Source organism: Stegastes partitus, unplaced genomic scaffold, assembly GCF_000690725.1.
Source record: "Stegastes partitus isolate 25-593 unplaced genomic scaffold, Stegastes_partitus-1.0.2 Scaffold2080, whole genome shotgun sequence".
In the NCBI taxonomy this organism is placed as follows: Eukaryota; Metazoa; Chordata; class Actinopteri; family Pomacentridae; genus Stegastes; species Stegastes partitus.
The window spans coordinates 9,515-34,488 of record NW_007579811.1 but is presented as its reverse complement, the minus strand read 5'-3'; the positions used below and the strand labels follow the sequence as shown (position 1 = coordinate 34,488).

The 24,974-nt window shown below is 41.7% G+C and overlaps 2 protein-coding genes across 2 annotated transcripts; one reads left to right on the top strand and one right to left on the bottom strand.

Moving 5' to 3' along the window:
- The first annotated feature begins 363 nt into the window (after nucleotides 1-363).
- LOC103373843 (RNA-binding protein with serine-rich domain 1) lies at nucleotides 364-5,003 on the top strand. The gene is made up of 7 exons (XM_008303850.1): nucleotides 364-501; nucleotides 1,890-1,962; nucleotides 2,605-2,772; nucleotides 2,952-3,010; nucleotides 3,101-3,190; nucleotides 3,664-3,753; nucleotides 3,840-5,003. The coding sequence occupies exons 1-7, from the start codon at nucleotides 499-501 to the stop codon at nucleotides 3,888-3,890; spliced, it is 534 nt and encodes a 177-aa protein (XP_008302072.1). The 5' UTR covers nucleotides 364-498; the 3' UTR covers nucleotides 3,891-5,003.
- Nucleotides 5,004-5,656: 653 nt separating this feature from the next.
- rd3 (retinal degeneration 3, GUCY2D regulator) lies at nucleotides 5,657-12,894 on the bottom strand. Its single transcript, XM_008303848.1, has 2 exons — nucleotides 12,276-12,894; nucleotides 5,657-6,017 (listed from the first exon to the last, which is right to left on the bottom strand). Exons 1-2 carry the CDS (start codon nucleotides 12,563-12,565, stop codon nucleotides 5,657-5,659), a joined length of 651 nt encoding a protein of 216 aa, XP_008302070.1. The 5' UTR covers nucleotides 12,566-12,894.
- Between the last annotated feature and the right edge of the window lie 12,080 nt (nucleotides 12,895-24,974).

Here is a 24,974-nt window from a genome sequence, read left to right as displayed (position 1 = left end):
TTTTAGTTGGCTGTGTTAGCTTCCTGTCAGCCATTTAACACCAGGAAAGTCATTCTGATTGGTGGGTTGTTGTATTTGACAGCGTTAGCTTTAAAGCTAGCTCAGTCTGACAGCTGCAGTCTTGAGATTAGCAGCTTTAGAAGGCAGATAAATATTAAACATGTTTGCAAAAATCGCTATCAGCTGCTACGTGTATAAATATCGTCTTGTTTAAAACGTGAACTTACTTGTTTAAGTAAAAACCGCAGCGGACGCCGTTGACTGTATGTTCTCTTGTCGGCCGCGGGTGGCGCTGTGACGACAGCCTGCTGTTGTCGCGCCCTTGTTTTGAAAGCGTCTCGTCGCGGTGCATCATGGGAAACAAAATGTCTCCCCAGATCGCTAACTAGTGCTATTTTACCGGAGAAAACAGCGAATAAATAGATCATTTACACCATCTTTTCTTGTAGTTGTGGTGTCGGTTTATACACGGTTTATCGGCTGCATTCTTCCTTCGCCATGGTGAGTACAGAAGCTCTTATTTTACCCACTCTGGTGGTTTTTATTTCATAGTTTGTAGCGCGTTTTAGCTTTAGCTTAGTGAACGCAGCGCTGTTAGTGTAAGCGCCACAGAAAGGACGATTAGCGAGTCTGCAAACAATAAGCTTCTCAGTAAAACAGACGTCCTGCCAATAAAACGAATCGTCTGCCAAGAGCTGATCTCCTTCCGCCGGGTGTTTATCACGTTGTGCGTGTTGTTGCTTATAACACGTCTGCAGCTGCTTTCATCTGGTCAACCAGTGATACAGAAATGATCTCTTTTGCATTTTATCCTCATGTATTTCCATGTTGTCCTGCGCCATGCACTAAATTATAAGCAATCCAGTTATTTTTAAAGGTAGTAAAGACTTTAAAGGGCCGGTTCCTCTCATATAATGCTGCCAAAAAGTGATTGAAGCCGCTAGATTGTGATTGTAATGTTAGTAAAGCGTCGAAATGACTTTCAGTTTCATTCTTGGGGGTTATTGTTTAAAGATTATACTCCATAGGATAACTGCAAATGAGACAAAAGAACGTCCACAAACAGATGTATTAAGTTGAAGTATAAACAAGAACATTGGACGTATCAAACAAAAACTGACATTGTTATATTTTCTTATTCTGTCATTTATATTGATTCATTAAAGTATAGAGGACTTGAATAACGATTTGGAAATAACTAATCATTCTGGAATGATTGTTGTGATTTTGTCTGCATAGAAAATAAGACCCACATTTTTTAAAAACGCTTATAAAATACTGTTTACTGTGAAATCTTTCTGTTGTTGTTGGGAACCCTCCCACATAGGGTGTAACACCAGCAGGGCATCTGACAATTTAAAAAACCTTTTGAACGGCATTCAGATCTGACTTTGCACTCATCATACAGAGCTTTGTGCTGCTGATTTAAACGGCTTAACAAATACAGTGCCTGTTTTTGGACATCATGCGACATTGCAACCTGATGTGTTTGAGTTCATTTTTATACTGTACAATGCACTTCCAACTATGTGACTATTAAACACACACACACACACACACAACCCAGTGTCAACGCTGAAATGTTAAATTGTGCAGCCCTGGCTTGTAAACGTCTGTCTGATCAGAGAACATTTCTTTCGTCACAATTATACGCTCAGAGTTCGGAAAGATATGTGTTTGCCATTACCTCAGCTGGGTATTGTGACCCAGGTAAAAACAGCTGTGACATATATGAGCTGGGAGGAACTGTTTTAACTCTTTGAATGGACTTTTTGAAAACAACACCTCTTCCAGGACCTCAGATCAGATCCCAATGAAAACCTGTTTCCTGTCGCATCTGGGACGCACACACACACAAACAAACAATAAACATGTCTTTGTGTTTCCAGTCGACGAAAGCAGAGTGCAGAGTGTCGAGCTCCACTTCCAGAACAGACGAGCGGAGGAGATCAAGGAGCAGAGGCAAGCGTGTTGACTTATTGCATTTTAGACGTCACATAAGATAAAATGTCAGCTCACAGAAACTTCTTACTACCAGTTTTCACATTACTTTTTCATTATTTTATTAGTCAACTAGTTTTTAAACCAAAATCTGCAAATAGTTGAATTGCATTTTCTTGTTTCTGATCTTTAAAAAATACTGATGAATGATCCACTTTTGCTGTAGAATTACAGAAAGTCTAAGGTCCCATTAGCTCATATTTGCTATAGAGAGTTCAAATCAGGATTCACTTACCATGTTTTTCACTCTACACTATAATAAAACAGATTCATGCCTCTCATGCAAACCAGATATATAAAATTGTGGCTATTTCAATGTACATGCAGCTGTATCTACGAACTATATCCTTTCAGCTATCATGTATATAGAAGCGTTTAGCATTAATAAGTGCAATGTTGTAAGTGGGTGTTATAACTGATCTATATTTAACTTTAGTGTTGAAGTTGCATTTGCACAGCCAGGTTGTGTCTTATTCCTATGTGTCCCCCTAAATCTAGCTTATATTAGTTTATTGTGCAGGTGTATTCAGGCTGTATGTAAATGTGAACGTATGATACTAAATCTATTTATTCATTCACTAAAACTGTCTTTGTATCTTTTAGGACGAGAGAAAAGGAAACGGAAACGCAGCCGGAGTCGATCTTCTTCATCATCGTCTTCCAGTTCATCGTCGTCGTCTTCATCTTCCTCATCGTCCTCTTCCTCCTCTTCATCGTCTTCAAGTTCATCACACTCGTCCAGCCGCAGTCGGAGTAGCTCCAGCAGTAAAGGTAGATTTCATGACCTTTGTAGACTTTATTTACAATCGGATTAATTTAATCCAGAATCTTTTTTTTTTAATTTGTTTTGTTGTTATAAATTTGTCCTACTTTTTTTTTTTTTGTAATCACAGTACTAAACATCAGTGATTAGATTTGACTCAGTTTGTTGTTTTTGCTTTTTTTTTTAGACTCTCGAAGTAAATCCAGAAAGCAGTCCAAGAAAAGGAAAAAGGAAAAACACAAAAAGGTAATTTCCTACATGTTTAGCTTCTCTGTTTTTTTGTTTTTTCATCTCTCACAGAAAACTAATTTTTGCTCATGTTGTGTTGTGAACCAGAAAGGGAAGAAAGAGAAGCGGCATAAACGTAAAAAAGACAAGAAAGCAAAAGGAGGAGAGGAAAACTCGGGACCTGTTCAGATCTCCAAGGTAGCAAAACATTCAGTGACAGTCTGTTCATGTTTCATACTCATGTTCATCTAGCTTCTATAGCATTAAATTGTATCCTAGAAAATGTGTTTGTACCTTAGAATTGTGTATTTGATTGTTAAATTCCAACATTACTGTCTAAGACCAGCATCAACTGTCTCTTCTTTAAAGTGGGAACAACTAAATAGTTAATGGCAATTAGTAACAAGTAGTTGTATTCATCATTTTAAAACATTTTTGAGAGTGTTAGTCAGTCTATGCCTGGTAGTATGATGTAAATATTAGTAGTCATGTCTGCACACGTTTACATCCATCGCTGTGATTCTTTTGTTCAGTTTATCTGTACTCTTTCTTGGAAGTTAAAGTTCTTGTCACAGGTTAATTATGTAACTTTGCTATTCAACATCTTTTTAATATTTTTGTTTATTTTTTTTACTGTATCCCCTTTAAATGTGAATTTGTTTTTCTTTCAGTACTTGAAGGACCGAAAAAAAGGAAAGTACAGTATGATTTCAGGGAAGAAGATCAAGATGAAAGTAAAGAAGTCAAAGAAAGACAAGCAGGTAAAGTCGCCTTCATGCTGTTGAATAAGTGACCCGGTTTCAGGCTGTTTATTGCCTCGGCTCACGCGCGCCTTGTTTTATTACAGCGGGATAAAAATCGAGCAGAGCTTCTTGAGTTCTTGAACTCTACCCTGTGATGCCGCTGCGGACGCCGGTCCTGTTGGTCGGACGCAGACACGTCAGCAGAACTCAGGAAACAACAACTCAGCTTTCCGAGAGAACAAAAACGAAGAGTTTTCTGAGGAAGCGATGATAAATATAACCTGCGTCGCCACAGAGGGGCAGCACCGGGCTGGATGGAGCTGCAGCACCGTGAGCTGCGTTCAGACCAGCGTGCTGCTGTGCAGGTGACCAATTCTTCAGCTTCGTCTGACTGCGATGCAAGAAGTGTTTGTGACGAGCAGTAGACGAAGATATGGGAATGAAGATTGGTTACCTGCCAGCCACAGACTTCTCAGTGTTGCTTGTGGTTTGAACATGTCGCCCCCGTTAAAAGAGTATTCCACCAATTTAGACTCAACAAAAGAAAGGATTGAAATTAGTCCAAACTGACGCAACAGAAGCAGAGATATTGTCTTTAATCATACATTCATCTGTCTTGTTAGTATCTGCCAACAATACCTATTAAGCAGCTTCATCACCAACCACAGGTCTCAGTTTGAAGCGTGTTTTTTGAGCTTCGTGTAGAAATGACGAGTCGGCTGTAAAGGTTTGGTGACCTCACCCTCAGATTGTTCTAGTTTTCAAACACTAGCCCAGCAAATCTCTAAACGGACAGCGATGTGTAAAATCGTTCCTCTTTGAAGTTGTCGATACTCCCTCTACCTGCTGGCTGTGTCAGTTATTCATGTCAGCCTTACTACGTTTTGAAATGCCCGTACATTTATCTTCTTGGGTAACTTGGGGTTATTTTTCTACAGTAAATCCCGGGAGCCACAACGTTACCCCTGTGTACTGAAATCCTAATTTCTAATGTGTATATTTTGCTGAAATGAGAGTTGAATTAATCGTTGGATAATTACTGACAGCTTTATTGACGGCATTTATTCTCCAAAGTTCTGTCATTAAAATTTGTTTCCATTTCAGTCATTTGGCTAAGCTGAGATATAAAACGCTATCACTGTTAGTCCTCCCTTGTGTCGAACCAGTTAAAAGGTTTCTATGGATGATGGAACAACTTTGTCGTGTACTGTATTTTGTTGTGTGACAAATGGAACAAATGCAGCAATTAAACTGCTGGAAAGATTTTACTCTGAGACGTTTCATTTAAAAGCATCTGGCAAAATTTATTATTGATTATTTCTCCGCTTTGTTTCTTTCATGACTCCCTCTCGCAAACAGCGAGCGCGGGAGAAAAGCTTTCAGTCCGCTGACCTTGGATGATGAATTGTGCTGCTGCTGAGTCCTTGTGCGCCGTTGGGAGGGAGAGCATGATTCACCGCGTGAATGACGTTCCAGTGAAATATTTGTTTTTTTAAAACCTCTTACACAGAAATCTCATGCAAAGCGCACTCCGGTAAAACACCGTTCACCTCACAGGCGCTTTTAAAATCTCATCTAACAGCCATTTTCTCCTGCAACAAGAAAGTAAATTGTATAAATTATTATCAGTGCTTAGATGCCAAATCTCTACAAAACAGAGGCATCACTGCAAGAGGTGATAAAACCTCAAGTACTGAAAAACTGTTGTCAGTGTGTAGAACACCAGTAAAACACCTGACGTTTACCCTGTCGGGTGATAAGGGGAAGCAGGATCTAATGCTGAGTGGTTTTGTACTGGAAAATCAGGAGGATGAAGGGATTCGTCCCCGTTTGCCTCGTGCAAGGTGGAAATACTGTCCTGGAAATCAGCATTCGTCCCACTGAAACGTCCCACTTTCAGCTCAGGCCTGTGAACGCTGCATCAGACCACCTTGCTGCTGCTGCTGCTGGGTCCTTTGTATCTGAAGTCGGGCATGCTCCACACCCTCTCCCGGTCCATCCCTTTCTCCACGTCCTCCGACACCGTTTTGAGGTCGCTGAGCCCCGCCCCCTCGGCTGCAGCGGTGGCCAGGCCCACCGTGCTCCCGAACGGGTTGATCTTGATCCGGGACCTGAAGTTCACGAGGGACATGCTCATGGCACGTTTGTTGTTCCACTGGCGGGCGAGTCGCTGCGCCTCCTGCTCCTCCTTCAGGTGGTCCAGAGCCTCCAGGAGGACGGAGCGGAAAAGGCCGGGCACCTCGTTGGCCTCGGGCTCGTTGGCCTGCATCACCTCCCTGAACCTGAGCCAAGCAGAACAGAACACAGGTGAGCGAGCTGGACATACAGATCATTTAACCACTGAAAAAAAAAAAATGTGCATTTATGCAATTTTTACAATTTTTAAAAACAGATTTTTTCTGTATATTTCTAATGCATGAAAATATCAATAAAATTACAAAAATAAATGATGGAGTTTCATGTTTGGTATAAAATAACATTAAAAACCTGTAACCACAAAGCGTAAATAGTTTTTAAAGCAATAAAAAAGGTTACTCACAAAGACTAATCAAATAAATTAGCAAAATTATTATAATTGCACAAATATATTTCTTTTTAATTTAATAGATGAAACTGTTAAACTCTGGTTTGATGCTGCAAATGTATTTTTAGTATTAGGTACAATTAGTGAGAAAAGAAAAAGAAGTATTGGTTCTACATTTTGTATAGATTTGTTCGTTAAATGACAGAAATGTGGAAAGAATATGTCATCTGTGTAATATCTATAAGCACCTGTACTCACTAAAAGTACAGCTTATATCACTCTATGTATCTAATTATATATATTATTATTATCAGGAAATTATATTTAAATTGCAAAAAGCCTTTATTAAGCATTAAACGGCCAAAACTATACATGATTTAACGTCAAACTAATGCTAGAAAACGTGTATTAACTTCAGAAAATGACTGTATTTTTATGATATGGTTGTTTTCTGGTGTTGCACTGTGTTTTTTTGGTGCCATACCTGTCGGAACAGGTTTTGTTTTTAACCAAGTATGTCTGTTTTTGTTGGTGGAGTATGATGGTTGCATCAAGGTTGTGGTTTGATTCCCATTAGGACCAAAGATATTGTTTTTCACACTCTTAGTGCAACGTTTCCTCAACATGTTGTCCTTTTATTCCTCTCTCTCTCTTTCTCTCGTTCCTGTTTTCACCTCAACAGGGATGTTGTTGTGTTCAGGACTGTTTTGGCAACTCTTAGTGAAGGAAGAGCAGTGGTTTTACTGTACTGGTCATCACTGTGTACCAGTTTGTTGTGTTTGTTTGGCTCGTAATTTATAATTTACATGTTTTGATGTTAACAAAGCAGCTAAGTTTCTCAAAAACGTTGCAGGAGCGTTTGTTCAGGAGGCAGTCTAATGCCATAAGCATAACAATTAACCACCCGGATGTCAACACGTCCACAGCGTCCCTCTAATGCCGGCCAGCGTGTGTTCCCAGGCAGGTGGGTCAAACTAATAACATTTTTCAAGGTTTTGGCCTTTGCACAGACAAACATCCACATGATGGTTAGAGGAGGCGGCCCGGATCATAGTCATCAGCCCCCCCACGTGCATGACCAGCAGACTCCTGCCAATTTCCCAATTACCCGTCCTCGTCTTCCTAACAAGAGGTGGCTGAGGCCTTAACAAGCCTTTAAATAGAATCGGTCTGGGAACCTGCCTCCCAGTAAGTGTGTCCAGTTAGCTGATGATTGGCCTTCCCTTCACTCAGACCACTGCTGCAACATGCAGGCGCAGAGGACAGATGAAAGCCAAGTCTGTTTGTTCTTGTGTATATTTTTGCATTCGTTGTTATTTGTGTTAGGCTGTGTGGAGAAAGTGGAGCTACTCTTTATTAAAGAAAGAAAAAATGGAAACTTAGCCTCACTGTCCAAAATACAAAATACAGGACTGAAACATCCCAAACTGATTCACACATCTTTTGTGTTTAATTAAAGAATTAACACTAGATGATGGCAAAAGTCACAGACTGGAGATAAAACTGTAGTTTCACAGCCTCGTTTCTTATAGAAGCAAACCCACGTGCTCGAGAAGGCAACAAGATGCAGTTAAAAGCTCTGGAAAAGGCAAATCGTAGATCTTGAGGTAGGATGTTTATGTATGTCTTCTGGTGTAAAACATTTATTTACAATCCTCAAACAGTCCTTACTTTAATCAGTAAAAGCTTAGAAATCCCAAATGCTCAGTCCTTGAATAACCTCAAAGTTTGCAAATGAGTTATCCTGAAACTTTAAAGTGAATGAATGCAAACATTGCTAACGGCGCCTTTAAAGACATTAATGTAAAATGTGAGTAAATAAATCAGCATGTGATGAGAAACTACAGGAAAAAATAACCCTGAAAAGATACTATAAAGAAAAATATATTTAAAAAATATAGGTATATGAGTAGACGCAGCAACATTTTTTAAAATTTCTTTTGGCATAATACTTTATTATTATTACTATTATTATAATTATATTATTTCCTTGATTCATTATCATCTGTTTTGTAATCAAAGACCCAGGAAGCCCAACAGTCACTTTTTGCACATCGATGGGGATCCAAACAAACAATAAACAAAAAAACAAAGAATCTAATTCTCTCCTAAGTGTCTCAGAAAGGAGTTAATTACACTCCACCGTAAATCTAACAAGTGAGGTCTCCACCCACATGCGGCTAATTAAAATCACAAAAACACGCTCCACTTGGTCCCTGTTGTGTTGATGAATTCCACTTAGCATTTAGCACCTCACTGCTCACTTACATTAACGCTGTCAGACTCTAACAAGACACCCGAGACCTCGGCAGCTTTCTACGAACAGATGCTAAGACGAGCTCAGGATGTCCTCGGCGCAGATTAAAGGACGGAGACGCTGAAGCATTATGGAGTCATGTGTAGGACGGCAGAGAAGTTGGTCAGCTGAGCAGCTTCCCTGAAGAAGTCGAGGACAGTATTCAAGTGTGGCTTGAAAGTATATGAACACAAATGCATTAAAGACTTGGCAGTGATCTGAAGCAAAAAAAAAATCCATTAAAATGTTAAATTAAGGGCTACAAAGTGGCTTGGTGGTTAGCACTGTTGCCTCGCAGCTAGACGGTCGCCGGTTCCTTCCCGGTGAGGACACCCGGGATCTTTCTGCGTGGAGTCTCCATGTTCTCCCCGTGCAGCGTGGGTTCTCTCCGGGTTCTCCGGCTTCCTCCCACAGTCCAGAAACATGCTGAGGTTAATTGGTGATTGTAAATTGTCCGTAGGTGTGAATGTGAGTGTGCTTGGTTGTCTGTCTCTAAGTGTAGCCCTGTGATAGACTGGTTACCTGTCCAGGTGAACCTGCCTTCACCCTGAGCCAGCTGGGATAGACTCCAGCCCCCCACGACCCTGGTGAGGATTAAGCGGTGTGTAGATGATGGATGGATGGGATGTGTTAAATGTATTGGATACGTGGATGAAACCTCCAGGTTCTGCAAATAGCAGCGCTAATACAACGTTTACCAAACTGAGCAGAACACAGACTCTTGCATTGTGTGAAAATTAACTGAAGCAACATTTATAATAGTTTAAAATCAAGTTAGTATAACACATTAGGTAGGTGGTATCGATGAAGATGTACTGGAGCTCATCTGACAGCCTGTGTGGCTACATCTGGAGATGAGATGGATAAGAAAAACTGCTGCTGTTTTGTTCCAGCATTAGGATAATCTCATTCAAAACTCAACTCATATTCGTAGCTATTTTAATTTCTTAAAACGTCGATTTAGAACGAAGCCTTTCTTTACATTATGTCATGTGACTGACTTACTGTTTATTCGGTATGATTATTTCTGTGTGTCTTTTAACGAACGCAATTAACCAAAAGTTTAAGACATCTGTAAACCAAGCGGCTTAAAATACCGCTTTTATTTATCATGACAAAGAAGGTATTGATGGAAACGATCGCCATGTTTACGAGTGTTCAAGGCTGCAGCTGCCAGTAGTTATTGAGCTGCTGCTTTTTACTCACTACCGTAGATCACAGCTGCCTTAATCGACAAACACTGACAAAATATCATCATGTAAAGACACAAACAACAGCTACGTTCACTTTCAAAGACCACTGAACTGACTAGGAAGCAAATCATTTGCTAAAAACGCTGTTAATGTCTGCTACCAGTATATAGGAGACAGGTGACCAGTTAAAGTCAAAGTAAATGAGCGGAGCGACGCAGCAAACGTAGCTGCTGTACAATTAAGTAATTAACATCCAGTCTGAGCTGAGCGGACCCAGCTGGTTCTGATTTTGTGTCATGATCTAAGTGACGCTGAAAGAAGGTTCATTATCGGGGCACAGATGGCAGAAGCTTGAGTCGGAGAGACCGCTCAGCTGGCAGGTGTTCAAAGAGAAACTGTGACTAAAGTGACATCTGCATTTAGATCTATGAGAAAGACATCAGCTCACAGGGTTGGAGCAGCTCTTCCTCAAGTGACTGAGAATATCAATGCAGAACGTGATCAGGCAGCAATTAGACAGCAATATTATAGCAGGTTGCACATGAATCCTTAATTACGAAGATGAATAAGTTAAGAGTGGTGAAACAACCCAGAGGCACTGGTCTGCAGGGATGTGAATAAACATGATATAGTCAGATGATTCATCCTTTCGACACCTACAATGAGGGGATCCAGTGTCTCTGTTATGCTGTAGGGGGCATTTTGCTGACATGGTTCGGTTCTAGTTGTCCCTTTAGAGGTAAGGGTCACCTCAAATCTGTACAAAGCTGTTCTGAGGGATCACCTTTATTCTCTATGCTGATGACAGTCGTCTCTTCTGGTACAACAATGTTCCAACACAACGGGTCCCTGATGGTCTTCACAGTCACCAGATATGACCCAACATATTTGGGGAATTTTGGACCAATTTGTTAGCAGTGGCATCATTGAAAAACACCAAATGAGCAAATATCTTTTGGAGGGAGGGTGTTCATCCCTTCAGGAGAGCTTTAGAGATTTGGAGAATCAGTACCAAGAAGCACTAAAGCTGTTCTGGCAGCACGTGGTGACCTAACAACTTACTAAGACACGGTTTTTGTTCGTCCCTCGAGTTCCAAAAAGACTTGTGGTCAAAATAGATATTAGCAATTCGGAGTTCGGAGTTCTTAAAATATGTCAGGAACAGTTGTCACCACTGACTTGTTGACCCTTTGACTGTAAAGTAGATTTTCTCCAGCTGGAGGAAGTACACAGTGTCACTAAGTCATACAATGTGTGGAGGCGGAGGGTAGATTTCCAGAATAGTGGTGTCCTTCAGTTGGCCAGGATCATTAGGAAAGCGATAATGTCAAGACACTGTGGAGTGAGACTGTGCGCATTGAAAATTGCTAGCATCAATTCAGCCATTTAACCCATCTGAAATAGATTTGTAAACTGCTGACCAATACTTTTTAAGCTTTGAGCAACACCAGAACATATGCAAAAGGCCTGCAGGGTCAGCAGAGCAGCAGGCTCGCTCTGAGCTAACGTGATGGTGGACGGCTGCCAAACAAGCATCGCACTGATAAGCTCTATGTGTCGGTCTGAGCTGGATCAGACTGTGGCGTGAGCTGGAGGACGAGTCACTGATTCATCGCTCAACTCAGCTACAAGTTCAGACGACTTTAGTCTTGAAAACAGAATCTCTGCGCATCGACATAACGTTACCGTCTTCAAGAGGTGTGTGAGAGTTCAGGACTGTCATCCCGTACTGACTGCAAATCTGAAAGCAGCATTAAAGGTGGTGGAGAACAGACTAGTTTACATTCAGAAATTAGTGGTGGAATATTGCCTTCTAACTGCTGTTGAACCAGTAACTGGACATGAAGTTGGATGAAAACCAAACCCAACTTCAGCAGATCTTCGTCTTTAGAGCACAGGTTTACCAAATCTTGGGTTTTTACCAACTGCGATAAAAGATGCAATTGTTTTGTCAATGTTCTGGGGAGGACATTCACACCTCGCACCTGCCCTGAATTCTTGCAGTGGAAAGCTGCCCGTTGACTATTGGCTGTTTTCCACTGCAGGAACTTGCAGGTTATTTTATATTTTAGGGTGGCATGAACCTTTGTACGCTTGCTGTCTTCTCTGAGTTCAACCAATCAGCATCAAGACCTGCACAACAGTTTTTCAGGGCCATTCAGCAATACCTTTCCTGGACTAGATACTCCTGGAAAATTACCCTTATGGAGGCTCTACTCAGGTGTTTTTTTGCTGTTCTGGCTGCCTTAAAACAGCCTGCAAGTTCCTGCAATGAAGACTGAGCATTATAACAGTAATGCATCCATGTTCTGTGCTTGTTCCCTTATTGATGTTAGCATCTAGCTCAAAGTATTAACCCTGCTCAAAGCCTAACATTAAACTAGCTAGCATAGAAGCTAGCTAAGTGACTGCACCAACCAGATAAATGCAGTGGAGGATAATTATTAAATACTAGCACTTAGTAACCAGTAAAGTCCATATAGGTTATCTAAAATGTAACCTCCGTCAGTTTTTTGCTCCTCCTTACTTGAGTATGACGAGGCCACAGCAGGATGGCGGCACCTTGGAGCAGAGGTCCTCCAGGCCCAGGCGCTCCCCGGTGCTGATGCTGAAGGAGGAGCGAGGCGTGCTGGCCAGCCAGCTGTAGTCCACGCCGGTCTTCAGGCGTCGGTACTCGTTCTCCCTCTCCCTCTGCAGCCTCTCGGCCTCCTTCATCTGCCAGCTGAACTCCACCATCAGGGTGTCGGTGACCACGTCGGACGGGTCCCGGCGGGGCGTTCTGTAATAAGGCTCATTCCAGTTGAACCAGGAGGCCATGGCCCTGTCCTCCGTCACCGTCCCCTGATGACAGAGAGACAAGCAGAGGGAGTCGACTCAGAGACAGGACTGTAGGTGGAACATCAGAATATGACACTGCCAAGATGCTGAAATGTTTGCTCAGAATAATTGATTTTAAAGTGGATTTTTGCAAGACTGTGTGCCTGAAATGTGAAGCTATACAACAAAGCAAAGAGCACAGCGCTGACCTGCTGCAGGCTGTTACATTCAACATGTAATTTCCTGAAAAGGTTTTGTTCTTTCCACTGGTGGTGTTAGCTTAACGAGATCATTGGATTTGCCGTGTCATGTATTCGTTTAAAGTTTTGACCTCAGTGTGCCCTGAGATGACTTGTGCTGTGAGAGCTGCTGCTACAGAAATTAAACTGAATATGTCCGTCACTGTTTCTTCCTTTCTGGTGCAGTGACACATCGTCTGTATGCGGTTTGTGTCCGTTTGCCACAGAGAAAACATGAGCGCTGCATAATTTTGCATCAATTAAAACATCACGCCCTCTGAAGTGTGTTCCACATCTGGACATATTCCCCAAAGAGAGCGTCCTTCATCTCATCCTCCATCGCCTCTTTGTTCCACAGGTGGCATATCTGCTCCCACAGATGCTGCATTCACGCCGACCGACGGTGAGTCTTTTGTTTGCATGTTTTGTTTTTTGGTGAAAGTACAAAAAAAGAAAACGCAACACCGATTCATGTATTGTGAGTCGATAATTAGAATTACAGGGTTTAATTAGCTTTCACAAGGTGTGAATATTTGCTGCTTTTTTTGTCATTTGTGAAAGTAAGCTGTGATGTTTGGTTGATTAGTGGATCCACAAGTGAGAAGAAAAAAAGCCACACCTTGTCTCGTTCTCCTCACGTGTGACGCTTCGCTGCTTTTCTTTGTTATGTATCACTGAGGGATTCATATATTTTTGTGTGCTGGACTGTTGGTCAAACCAAACAAGATATTTTACTTCATAGAGCATTTTTTCATCATGATTATTGAGAAAAGAGCTGCCAGATTAATCAGTGATGAAAATATTCCTTATTTGAAGGCCCGAATTGAACAACATCAGAGTGTGGACTATTCAAAGACAAGCAAACTGAAGAACTGAGTGGATATTTTTAAATTTTTTGATATTTTCTGTTATGTTAGATTGAGAAAATAATCGAAAAGTGAACTGATAGTGAAGATAATAAAAACCACGACCACCTCAGAAGTGTTTCAGGAGCACAGTTTTAGAAAGCTTAAGAAACACACTTTCTATGTTGCACCTGCACACACGTTATAGTCAGTATCTCCATTTAATAAGTAATGGTTTTATTATTAGTTTGGCTTTTAATTAAACTGTCCTCTCATTAGATCGTCGGTTAATCCTTGCGTCCTCCAAACCGCAGCTGCTTCGTGTTACTCAGCTGCTGTAAAGTGCGTCTGTTGTGGTGCTGTGGCCCAGATTAACAACATGAGAAGGTTTCACAGCCCAGCCACAGGGTGAGATTAGTGGCAGACCTGTTTTTCTGTGTCCTCAACAGTTCAACTCTGTGGTGGCTAAGCTTGTGAAAATGGAGCCAAAACAGTCATTTGAGAAGCGCTGCTTGTTGTTAGATGAACTAAAATGTGTTTAAATGTGTAGTTTTGTTGCCGAATGTTTTGTATTTTTCACAGAAGGAACAAATAAGTACAATAAATAAATAGAGGTGTGGTGCACCTCATAATAATGTCCATTATCAATTGAGCTCTCAATCATTTTTCAATTTTAGCACTAATCAGCCTGTAAAACATCAAAAAAGAGAGAAATATTTGGCACAGCTTCTTGAGTTCATCAGATGTCTTCTTCTCAACAAATACACACTGTAGACTTTACTGTCAAATCATTTGTTTTAAAAATCAGCACATACTCACACTTAATAACGTGTAATCTTTAGTGGTTATTACATGTTTCCTCTAATAAATGACTTCAGTGTTTGATTATCAGTAGTTATCATTTAATTTTCTGTCTAACAAATATTCAAATTAAGTAATTATTGCAACTCTACACCAGGAACAGGCCTGTTGTTCTCTTCTCTGTTCTTGATATCAGAAATTAATGCATAAGAAAACTACATTTATTACCTTAATCATTCTTTTAAAATGTCATTATGTTAAAAATAATTTTAATCTCAAGTTTGTCTGCTGATTACTTGCTTTATTTTGAAAGGGCAATTTGAAACAGTTTTTTCTGTGTTTAAATTGAGAATAAACATATAATATATATATATCTTTTCTTACCTCCTTTTCTTTTCTTAAGTTTGTCTTAAACTCCACAAGATGCAAAATCGCTGAAGAGCAAAATTACAAAAGAAGTCGTCAGACAGCAGGAAGCCGGTCGGATGCTCTGAGAGACAAGACTGTGTGAAAGATAAGCAGAGAGAGAGGAGAGGAGAGAAATGGTTTCTCTCTCCTTCCTCTCCCGTCCTCTCACAGAATTATCTCCACCTCTCTCTCCTCCTCCTCCCAGGAGCCTCGCTGGCCTGCCTTTACTTGTTGCGGGAGGCTGGGGGCACCATCTCCAACGGGAGCCATTGGATCACGGCCCCTGATGAAGTGCTTATGTAGCTTTTTACGATTCGCCGTTGCCATAGTGATGCTCCTAAGCCTATTTGTCCACAATAAGCTCCATCAGCTGAAAGGGAGCTAGAGAGCGATGAAGAGGCAGATAAAGAGGACAGAGTGGGCTGAGCAGAGAGATGGAAAGAGAGAGATAAATCAAAGAATGTTGTGTTTTTGAGGACAGGGCTGCTGTGATGTGGGCTCGGCGAGCAGCGACAGCTCGGCTAAGTGGCGAGTGCTGCAGCATCAGCGAGGGGTCATCCTGTGTCAATTAACCTCCCACAGATAATGAGAGCCACTGGTTGGCAACGGTCGTGCATGAGTAACGGGATGGTTGGAAATGTGCTAATTACATCAGGAAATGTTTTCGTGCGATGCAGATGACAGAGAAGCAGAGAAAGAGTCCAGACTGGATGTGTAGTCGTCGTGTAGGTGGATATCAAGGTTTGCTGCTTCATTCTGTGTGTAGGTGTGAGCAGCTAACCTCAGACGCTTTCCTTCTGCACATATTCTTAAAATCTTCCTCACACCTCCGACACGGCACCATCCTCCTCCTCCTCTTCCTCCTCCCCCTCAGTGTTACTCTGCAGAAGAAAACGCTGGGTGAACTATGAACTCTGCTCAGTCACAGCCCAAACATGCAGAAAAATCAGCTTTCTGACAAATAAAACACAACAATTCAGCTTATTTAAATTCATTACTGCGGGATAATGGAAGAGTAACACCAACGCTGAATCGAAACCATCAATTTTTCTCAAGTGAAATGTTAAAAAATGTTCACCACCCACATAGAAATTGAACAAAAATATAAATGCAGCATGCAGATGGTCCTCTCCTTTGCCTTGGAGGAAAATATGTTGATTGTAATGTTGAGGAAAGGGTTAAATTTAGCCAATTGTGCACAAAAGTTTTAGAGCTGTTCAGCAGATGATAGATTCTGCACCACTGAGTTAATCCACATTCGAGTAACGTTTGGTTTTAAAGGACGACAGGATAGTGTGAGCAGACGCTCCTCAGACCGGTGACGATTAAACACCCTTAAAATGCGGCTCCAGTTAAATGGCACGATGCACAAGAGAAAGATGAGAACAGGTCGCTGGAAGCTGGTGTGTCAGTTAGTTAGAGCCAGGAAGTCAAACGTCCACCGTTTGTCATCTAAGACATCGTTTCAGAAACCAGCTCCAGAGCGCCACATCGTTCTCCTCCATCTGTGAAATTGTTTGCGATCGGCTGCACAGACTGCAGAGAGTGTCTGTGAGGATTTGCCTGAGGAGAAGCTGGTTCGCCATCTCATCGCTCACATCAAGGCCTTGACCTGATGACAGAAACATGTCACAGTCGGATCAACTGGGCAACAACGATAGCGATACAGAGGACAGTGTTTGTTCACTGATGGATCTTGTTGTCAACTGCACAGAGCAGATGTATTTCAGAACACAAAGCCCAGTGGAGGCAGAGAAGTAATGATATGTAAATGGTAAATGGTCTGCACTTATATATGCACACCAATGGTGACAGAGCTGCCATGCAAGCTGCTGCCTGCCATTGCCATGTGGGTTCAGTGTTTTGCCCATGGACGCTTCGACTGTGGAGGGGCGGGGGATCGAACCCGCTCTACCACCTGAGCCGCCCAGATATGTGCAGGGATTTACCACCAACACGTCTGCATTTCATCAAAGGCAACGCCCTGTGATACCGATATGAAATCCTCACACCAGTGGTTATCCCGTTCATGCACCGCCATCATTTGACATTTCAACAAGACAACATGAATCCTAACCAGAAGCCGCACTTCCTTTCCATAGCTGATAACGCTTCAGTCCCACCATCGCCTCCAAACGTTCCTAACATCTTCAGGATATTCTGGATGGATTAAAATGTCCACCAACTTCGCCGAGCCCTGCAGGAAGAGGTTCACAACATCCCACAAACAGCCTCATTAACGCTCCGTGTCACACGATGCAATCTGTCCGTTATCATTTCCAACATAGTGCTCGAGAACGGATCAAATTCAATAAAATATGACGTGCTGCCTTTATTTTTTTGTTCAGTATATTTACTAGTAAACTAACAGGATGTGTGAGAATGTTTTTCTACTAGACCGTCTTCACAGCAGACATTTTCGCCGTAAGAAAAATTCCATATGTCATCAGAAACAGGACCGGCGGCTTCTCACCAAAGCATGCAGAATACCACGACCCTGACACCGAAGCAGCTGAATGGAATTCATTCATTTCACTATTTACACTTGAGCTCATCCCGCTGTGACATGTCGAACCAGGTTTATTCAAGAAGAGCTGGGCCTCGCCTGCAAAGCAAACGACAGCAGGCGGCTGCAGCACAAACACAGATACAAGAAAATGTAGTGATACAGTTTGCTCTCAGTCCCCAACAATTATAGCTTCACCTACATATTACTCGTTTTTCTTTTTTACATGCAAGATTAAAAGTGAGGCTTTAATTCTGAGACAATTTAGCTGCTCAGCCTTGATTTCTGAGCCAATCCGTCTCAAATAAAGGAGTTTTTCTCAGTCACCAGAATACAGATTTAGTGGAAGACTACAAATAGTTTTCATGCTTCATCTGTCAAGACTTCAGATCATCACTTTAATAATCATCACATTGAAGTTGTGTGGCCTCATGATACAGGAATTAAGTTAATATTTGATATATGGATTCACTTCTCTGGCAGCACTTGTTATTCATAAAGTCACAATTCCTCTCAATAAGCTTTAAGCTTCAGGGTGTCGTGATTGTGGCTCCTGAGTCCAAAAGCTCCATCTTAGGAGGTTATCATTGATTATGGCATCAAATCCGACGGAGAGTCGCCCAGCAGGCACAGAGCTGTAATCACAGATGATATATTCTGAGCAGGCTGATTGAACAAACCTGCAGGAGGCCATAACAACAGGAGAGAGAGAATTCAATGCCGTTTTATTTATACAGCATCACCGTACAGCATAAAACACCCCAGCGCACGTCGTGTCTCAGGGTCAGGACCTGACAGTGTTAAACTACAGCGAGAAAACACGACGATGATCAGTGTTCATGATGAGTAAACGCTTGTGAGAAGGAAAAACTCCCTTTTAGCGGCAAGAACATAGGAGGAACCAGGTCCAGGTAGGGCAGACATCTGTCTCAACTGGTCGGGGTGATGGGATCGTGGCCAGTTTGACCAGTAAAAGGTCATTTCAACCAATAAAACGCTGGTAGTTACACCTAACAAACCCATGTAACATATAACTAATTAGAAAGAGACATTACTAATGCTCCATACTGTTGTGTTCGTTCACATAATAAGGAATCTAAGGCGAGTTTCTGTGGATTTACCGTCGTCCTCTGAAAGCCATTCTTCTGTATTCAGGCTTGTTTACACACATGACACAGTTATCATGATACGTGGTTGTCACCGTGCACTCTGGCAGGCAGCCGACACGCTTCCCGATCATCAGAGCGTCATCGTGTCATGTTTTAAATCTGCCTGAATAAATAAACACGAGGCGCGAGGCCTCCAGGACGCGAAGGCAGCGAGTCTGCCGCGGCTCGGAGGTGACAGATGGGCAGGTAAGCTCTCTCTGTAATCCAAACAGATGACAGTCCTAATCCTCTAAAGTTATTCCCTCCATCAGCCCCACATTAACCCCGCAGACCGAGCGGCCGCAGGGCTCTGACGGTGCGTCACCCTTCTGCTGCTGATGTTGTTTGGAAGGTTCTGGAGATCGACTCTGTGACCCGACACATGACAGCAGCTTTCAGACCTCCTCCTTGCGTCATCACATCCAACGTCCTGGTCAGCGTACAACAACAGAGTCACGCTTTGTTGTGTCTGTATTGACCCACAGGTGGGTCCAGACGGGTGGGATATGCTGCACCGCTTTGGGGTTTTTCAGTCACAGTGGATTTAATGAAACTTGAATGTGTTTCCCTGATTGTCTAAACATGATTAGAGTTGTTGTTTTGTGAGAGAAGGTCTCACCAGAATGCATTCAAACCAATCAGGTCGCACATTTTAAAGAACATTTTGGGGAATGAATTGAAGAGTTCATTTACAAAAACAGATAACTCCGTCTTCACAAACCTGCAGGAAACCCACTCTTCCATCATCTACCTGAGACATTATCAGTCAAACTGAAGCTATCTCTACTTCTACTGAGTCAAATCCAATCAACTTCAGTTTGATTGATTTCATCTCAAGCCAACAACAAAAAAGCAAGTTTTCTGAAACTCTAGAAAAATGGAGTTATCTGTTTTTGCAAATGAACTCTTCAGTTCATGTTGCTTACTTGTGGAGAGTTTGAAGAGAAGATTGGAGACTCTGTTGGGTAAATACGAGGCGGCAGAACAAGCTGCTGGTGAGGTTTGGTCACCGTTAAGACTCTTGGATGGTGTCAGGTCGTCGTTTTAGCACCTCAGTGTTTGCAGATCAAACAAACTCCAACATGTTACGTGGAAGTGCTGATGGACGGATTTTGTCACCTTTGGGGAGAGTGTACAACCTGTTTCTCTCTGTTTTCAGTTATTGATGCTAAGTTGGTTCAGTTTCTACTCAAAAGTCGTTAAGATAGTTAATAAACTGCTGCATAATCAGTCTGCAGGTGGCATGATTTGGTCATCTCTTCTTGAAAACTCCCAGATAACAGCATCTAAGATCAAGCCTGTGGAAATGTCTTTAGACCGCGAGTTATTTCTACTCAATCTGCATCCAACAGAACAGAATTATTACATGCTGGATAAGACAAATGAGGTCGAAGCTTCCACCAGAAAGAACAACAAAGTTAAATACACAAAGAAAAACAAAGGTTTGGGGACTCATTATGTAGTATGTGAACTATTTGGATTTAACACATTTGAATTAGAACGTTCTTTTTGTTATGCTGGTGTTTATTATTATTATGAAGAATGAATTTGGATTATCACTTGTTAATTAAGAGGAAGAGTTTATGGTTCACCTTTTTCTGATATCTATTCTAGTTTTTTTTCAGTTCTGTTTTGTTCATTATTCATTTATTTTACAGCCGCTGTGTTCTCTCTAAGTGGATGTATGTAAAGGGCTGAAACTAGTTGTCTTCAAAATATCTAAAGATATTGTCAAAAAAAACAAAAAGAATGCACAAAATTTGTAATCACAGCTTATTATTTGTGGTCAGATTAGAAGTCGTAGCTTCGGCAGCAGTTGGTTGTGTTGAACCTCCATTTTGTTTGTTTTCATCAAACTGGAGTAAATTAGGAGAACAATGAGAAGCTCCAGATCAATACATTGATCTTCTAAGCTAATATATTGATTTATTCCGTTCCCTCATGATGCCTCTGCACACAGAGAGGAAGGACAAAGAAAATGATTTGATATAATTAAATGACCATAGATTGTAGATATTTCTGGGGGGTTTTTCTGTCCTTGCTTTATGTGTATTGTGGGATGTTATTGGCATTTTAACTTGATGTGACGCTGTGATCCTGTTGCTAATCGATTTAAAAAAGAAGCACATTGTAAAAAAAAAAAGGTATTTGTTGTTTTATTGTATTTATTGTATTATTTATTGTTTATTCGCATATCATCTTTATTTCCTTTTTTCCTCTCAAACCTCTCGTGTTTTTGCTTTATTATGACCTCTCCTCACTTAACAGGCAACACAGATCTTGCAATAATGAAAGTCACGTTTAGCAAGTTATTCATTCCAAAGGGGAGTATCTTATACCATATCGACTGACATGTCACATCTTTTACTTGTAGTTTCTTTCAGCAAACCAGTGCTAACAGCTGTCTGGGTAATAAATCCCTTATCTCTATTATGAAAGGTGGATAAGATAGTTTAATGGAACCCTTTTAATATGTGTCTGAGTACTAGATACTGACACAGCGCTGACCCTGATAAACAAACCTCGTAATCTCCGAGAGGTGATCAGGACGTGTCATATATAGACGGTGAGTCAGTGTGACTCAAGAGGAAGCACGACGGCCAGAAAAGCACCACGAACCAATGTGGTGTGAACAACAGCCCACGTCAGGCTGCCGTGAGGTGGCTGCTCTCTCTCTGTTCAGCTTTTAAGTTTGGATTAGACTGGAATCAGATCATCAGCATCATTCAAATCTAAATGACAGCCTCTGTGGTTCTCTTCTGTGTTAAGTGGTTAATGTCTTTATTGAGTTCTGAGCTTATTTGTCTCAACAGCATCACTGCTTCTAACTGTGTTGTTTTATTTTATCTTGTGTTTGTCTGTTTTTAATCTATTCCAACATATGCACACTTTTTTAAAATCAAGTTTTACGTTAAATATATTTGCCTCAGCGCCTGCCTAAAGTGCCTATATACTGATTAAAAATATCAGTAATCTATGGTTTGGGATGCTGTTTGATATTTTTGCACTGAAACCCACTTTGCATCCGATTGGGTTTAGTTGCAGGAAAGTGAGCGACTCAGATCTCCACGATTCTGCAGCACTTAAACGCACCACTAGGTGGAGGAGGCTCACCATTTTAGCTGCTGAGAAGCTTTATGAAGACAACAGGAGTCTCTTTATTTCTTTATCTCTGCTGTAACATCAGACACAACAATCCTCACAGGTGGCATAACTTGTGTTCAACAGGTTTTGGGTGGAGAAAAGGGTGCAGAGGGCACTTTGTGTTTTGAGAACTCATACTTCAGATTCTTGAGATGAAAAGCCCGAAAAATTTTGATCAAACAAACAACACGTGGCCTCACCTACTGAACAAACATTAATCCACATTCCTTACTGAGCTATCAATAACAACGCAGGGAGGAAGGGCTTCAAAAGAACATCCAACTGAGATGTCAGTGAAGCTCTGATTTCACTCCACGTAAACTTTTCGGGCTCAGCACATTATAAGACAAGCAGTGAAGTGTTGCGGACGGACAGAGGCTCGGCTGAATGTGAGCTTTGTTTGATTGTCAGGCCGCTTCGCATAGAGCCGCTGCACACATGTGTCAGGCTTTGTGCGCTCAACACTGAAGCGAACTGAGTAAGAGTCACATGATGAAGCGAGCGCAACACACTGATTCTGACGTCACAGCAGCCTCCACTCACACTGACTTTCTGTCTCTTTCTCTCAGACGTTTTCTCCGTTGTGTGCTGATTTTTTTTTTTTTTTAGGTTTCAGCTCTCGAGACCAAGAAAGAACCGCTTATCTTATACTGAATGTGTTCAGTTATTGCCCCTCAGGCCGATCGATAGACTGTATGTGGATAGATCTCACCACAATCACTGCTATTCTAACAATAATATGTATTTATAAGATAATCCGACATCTGAACTATACCCTCACATTGGCCTATAGCTGTCTTTTTTTTTCTATATTTGTGTGAAGACGCCACAGCTTATCAGTGTCAGTTTCAGTAAAACATTAACTTGAATGTGGGTCTAGTGGATGCAGTATTTTGATTCTAGAGTATTTTAGACTCTATATATTTAAAGGTGTGGTTCATCCATCCATCCAGCAGCTATACACCTTAATCCTCGCTCGGGTCGCTGGAGCCTATCACAGGGCTACACTTGGAGACAGACAACCAAGCACACTCACATTCACACCTGCGGACAATTTAGAATCACCAATTAACCTCAGCATGTTTCTGGACTGTGGGAGGAAGCCGGAGAACCCGGAGAGAACCCACGCTGCACGAGGAGAACATGGAGACTCCACGCAGAAAGATCCCGGGTGTCCTCACCGGGAGACGAACCGGTGCTAACCACCGAGACACCACGCAGCCCAGGTCCGGTTCAACGCTTCAGTAGAAGCAACATGACTTTCTCACATCTCTTCTCTGAGGCATGACCGAAGATGTTAATGGTGTTGAAACTGCCTGTGGAAGGATCTCAAGACCGCATTACAAGTAAGAGTTCAGTGATGTAATACACCCCCTGCTCCGTTTAAAGACGACTGTTCTGGTTTGACATGCTGCAGATGGCTTCATTCACTCCTCTCTCAAACCGTCTGTCCTTTCTGTCCAGAATGTGAATAGTGTTGTCCTTAAAGGAGCGTCCTGTTTCCTTCAGATGCAGGTGGGTTTCTGAGTTTTGACCTGAGGAGCTGGTCCTCCTGAGCTGAGCCATGAACTTGTGGAGCAGTTGTTTATTCTTACAGGTCCATGCATTCCTCGCTGCATGTACATGTCAGAACAAGACTGGAACTGAAGCAAGCGTCTCGAAACAGAAGAGGGGGATCTACAACACCACTTATCAGGTACTTATGATGCAGTCCTGTGGTTCCTCCCCGGACAGTTTTACTACTATTAACACCTTAAATACGATGGGCCATTAGTCGTGGGATTTCAGGGTGACGATATGTATCTGAGCCTCCCCATCGCTCAGTCAGTTAAATACGAGGTCGTCAAGACTCAGAAAGAAATCAAACTGCCTTTTACTGAAGCACTACAGATTACAGTGACCTGGATTTGACACAAGTTAGACGACATGGTTCACATTCTTCTGGTGTCTGTTGGTTAACTACAACGTCCTTATAGGCAAGTCTTACCCCTCAGCAGACTTTTTGGGGCAAAACATGTCATGTAATCACATAGATTCCTATTCAAGATTCTGTAAGTGGGTTTACATGTAAAGTACAATCGTGGGGGGATGTAGATCTTCTGATTTAACTCTCAGCAACAAGAGAATAACACACACCATACCAGACTTGACTTGCCAAGCAGTCAGCAAGAACTCCAGTTACTAACACAGTCCCTTGTGAAGGCACAAACTGGTAAATTTTACATCCAGTCTATATATAAAATACATTTTACCTTCATAATCAGCTTCAGCATATGTGTCAGGATTTTCCATTCAAAGCAGTCAATGGAAGAGATGAACAATAAAATTTGCAAAAACTTGAAGGCGTTAAAATCCACGTAAACTCAACCAGTTACCACATTAATATGCTTCTTAGGCATAAATTTAAAATCATCACATCACTCTCAAATGTTGCTTTTGACACTTTGTGCTTAATACAGATGTGTTTTTAAATATGGGACTTTCAATGGGATTGGGTTTTTTTTGGTATTTTTATTACACTTGTATTTATTTTATTCATTTAAGTACAATTAAAACGTCTCTCACCGCTGCTTAAACCAGCTGCTGTCACATTAGCAGGAGAAAAGCATTTCAGAAGGAGGAGGGAGGTGAGGAGGAGTTCCTGGAAACAGAAGGAAAAAAAACTGAACAGCTGGATCATGAGATTTATCAAATACATCCACCAGAGGATGTTAACAAACAAATACACTCAGCTGCAATCCTGACAGTTCATTCTTCACAACAACCTTCCCGTTTCATGTGACCAGCATCTTCCTTATCTGACTCAATGAGCAGCTACTAAAAACGTTCCCCTTGCTCAACCTTCATTATGTAATCCCAAAGCTGTGCAATAACAGACATGTTCTTTAACATGTGAGTGGAATTGAAATCGGCCTGACAGCAAAGTCCCGAGGTGCCCTCCGGTGTGACTATAGGGAAGGAAGTTCAGCGCAGATCACATGAGCGCAGAGAGAGAGAGAGAGAGAGAGAGAAAAAAAAGTCTGATTTGCTGACATCCCCTTTTTCATTGGCCTTTGTCCAGCGTCCCATTTCACTAGAAAAGCCTCTGTGGACTGCGTACTAAGGTCAGTCATTCTGCTCTCACAGCTCATCGTGGCCTGAGCTGTTGGTAAAACAACCATAAAGAAGTGACAAAGTGAAGCTCAGTGACTCCTTGTAGCAGCCTAAAAGCTTTAAACAAGTATTTGATGCCATTTTTTTACCATAAATGTTTGACCTGTGGGCTGTTTTCTTGCTGTAAATCAGAACAATTTGAAGATATAGTTGGACGTTTTGGGA

Bases quoted from the DNA above. Each gene is read 5' to 3' on its own strand.
- LOC103373843 (XM_008303850.1), top strand. The intron at 2,773-2,951 runs GTAGATTTCATG...TTTTTTTTTTAG, and splicing joins GAGTAGCTCCAGCAGTAAAG to ACTCTCGAAGTAAATCCAGA. The intron at 3,191-3,663 runs GTAGCAAAACAT...TTTTTCTTTCAG, and splicing joins GACCTGTTCAGATCTCCAAG to TACTTGAAGGACCGAAAAAA.
- rd3 (XM_008303848.1), bottom strand. From the start codon at position 12,565: ATGGCCTCCTGGTTCAACTGGAATGAGCCTTATTACAGAACGCCCCGC. The intron at 6,018-12,275 runs GTAAGGAGGAGC...TGCTTGGCTCAG, and splicing joins TGTGGCCTCGTCATACTCAA to GTTCAGGGAGGTGATGCAGG.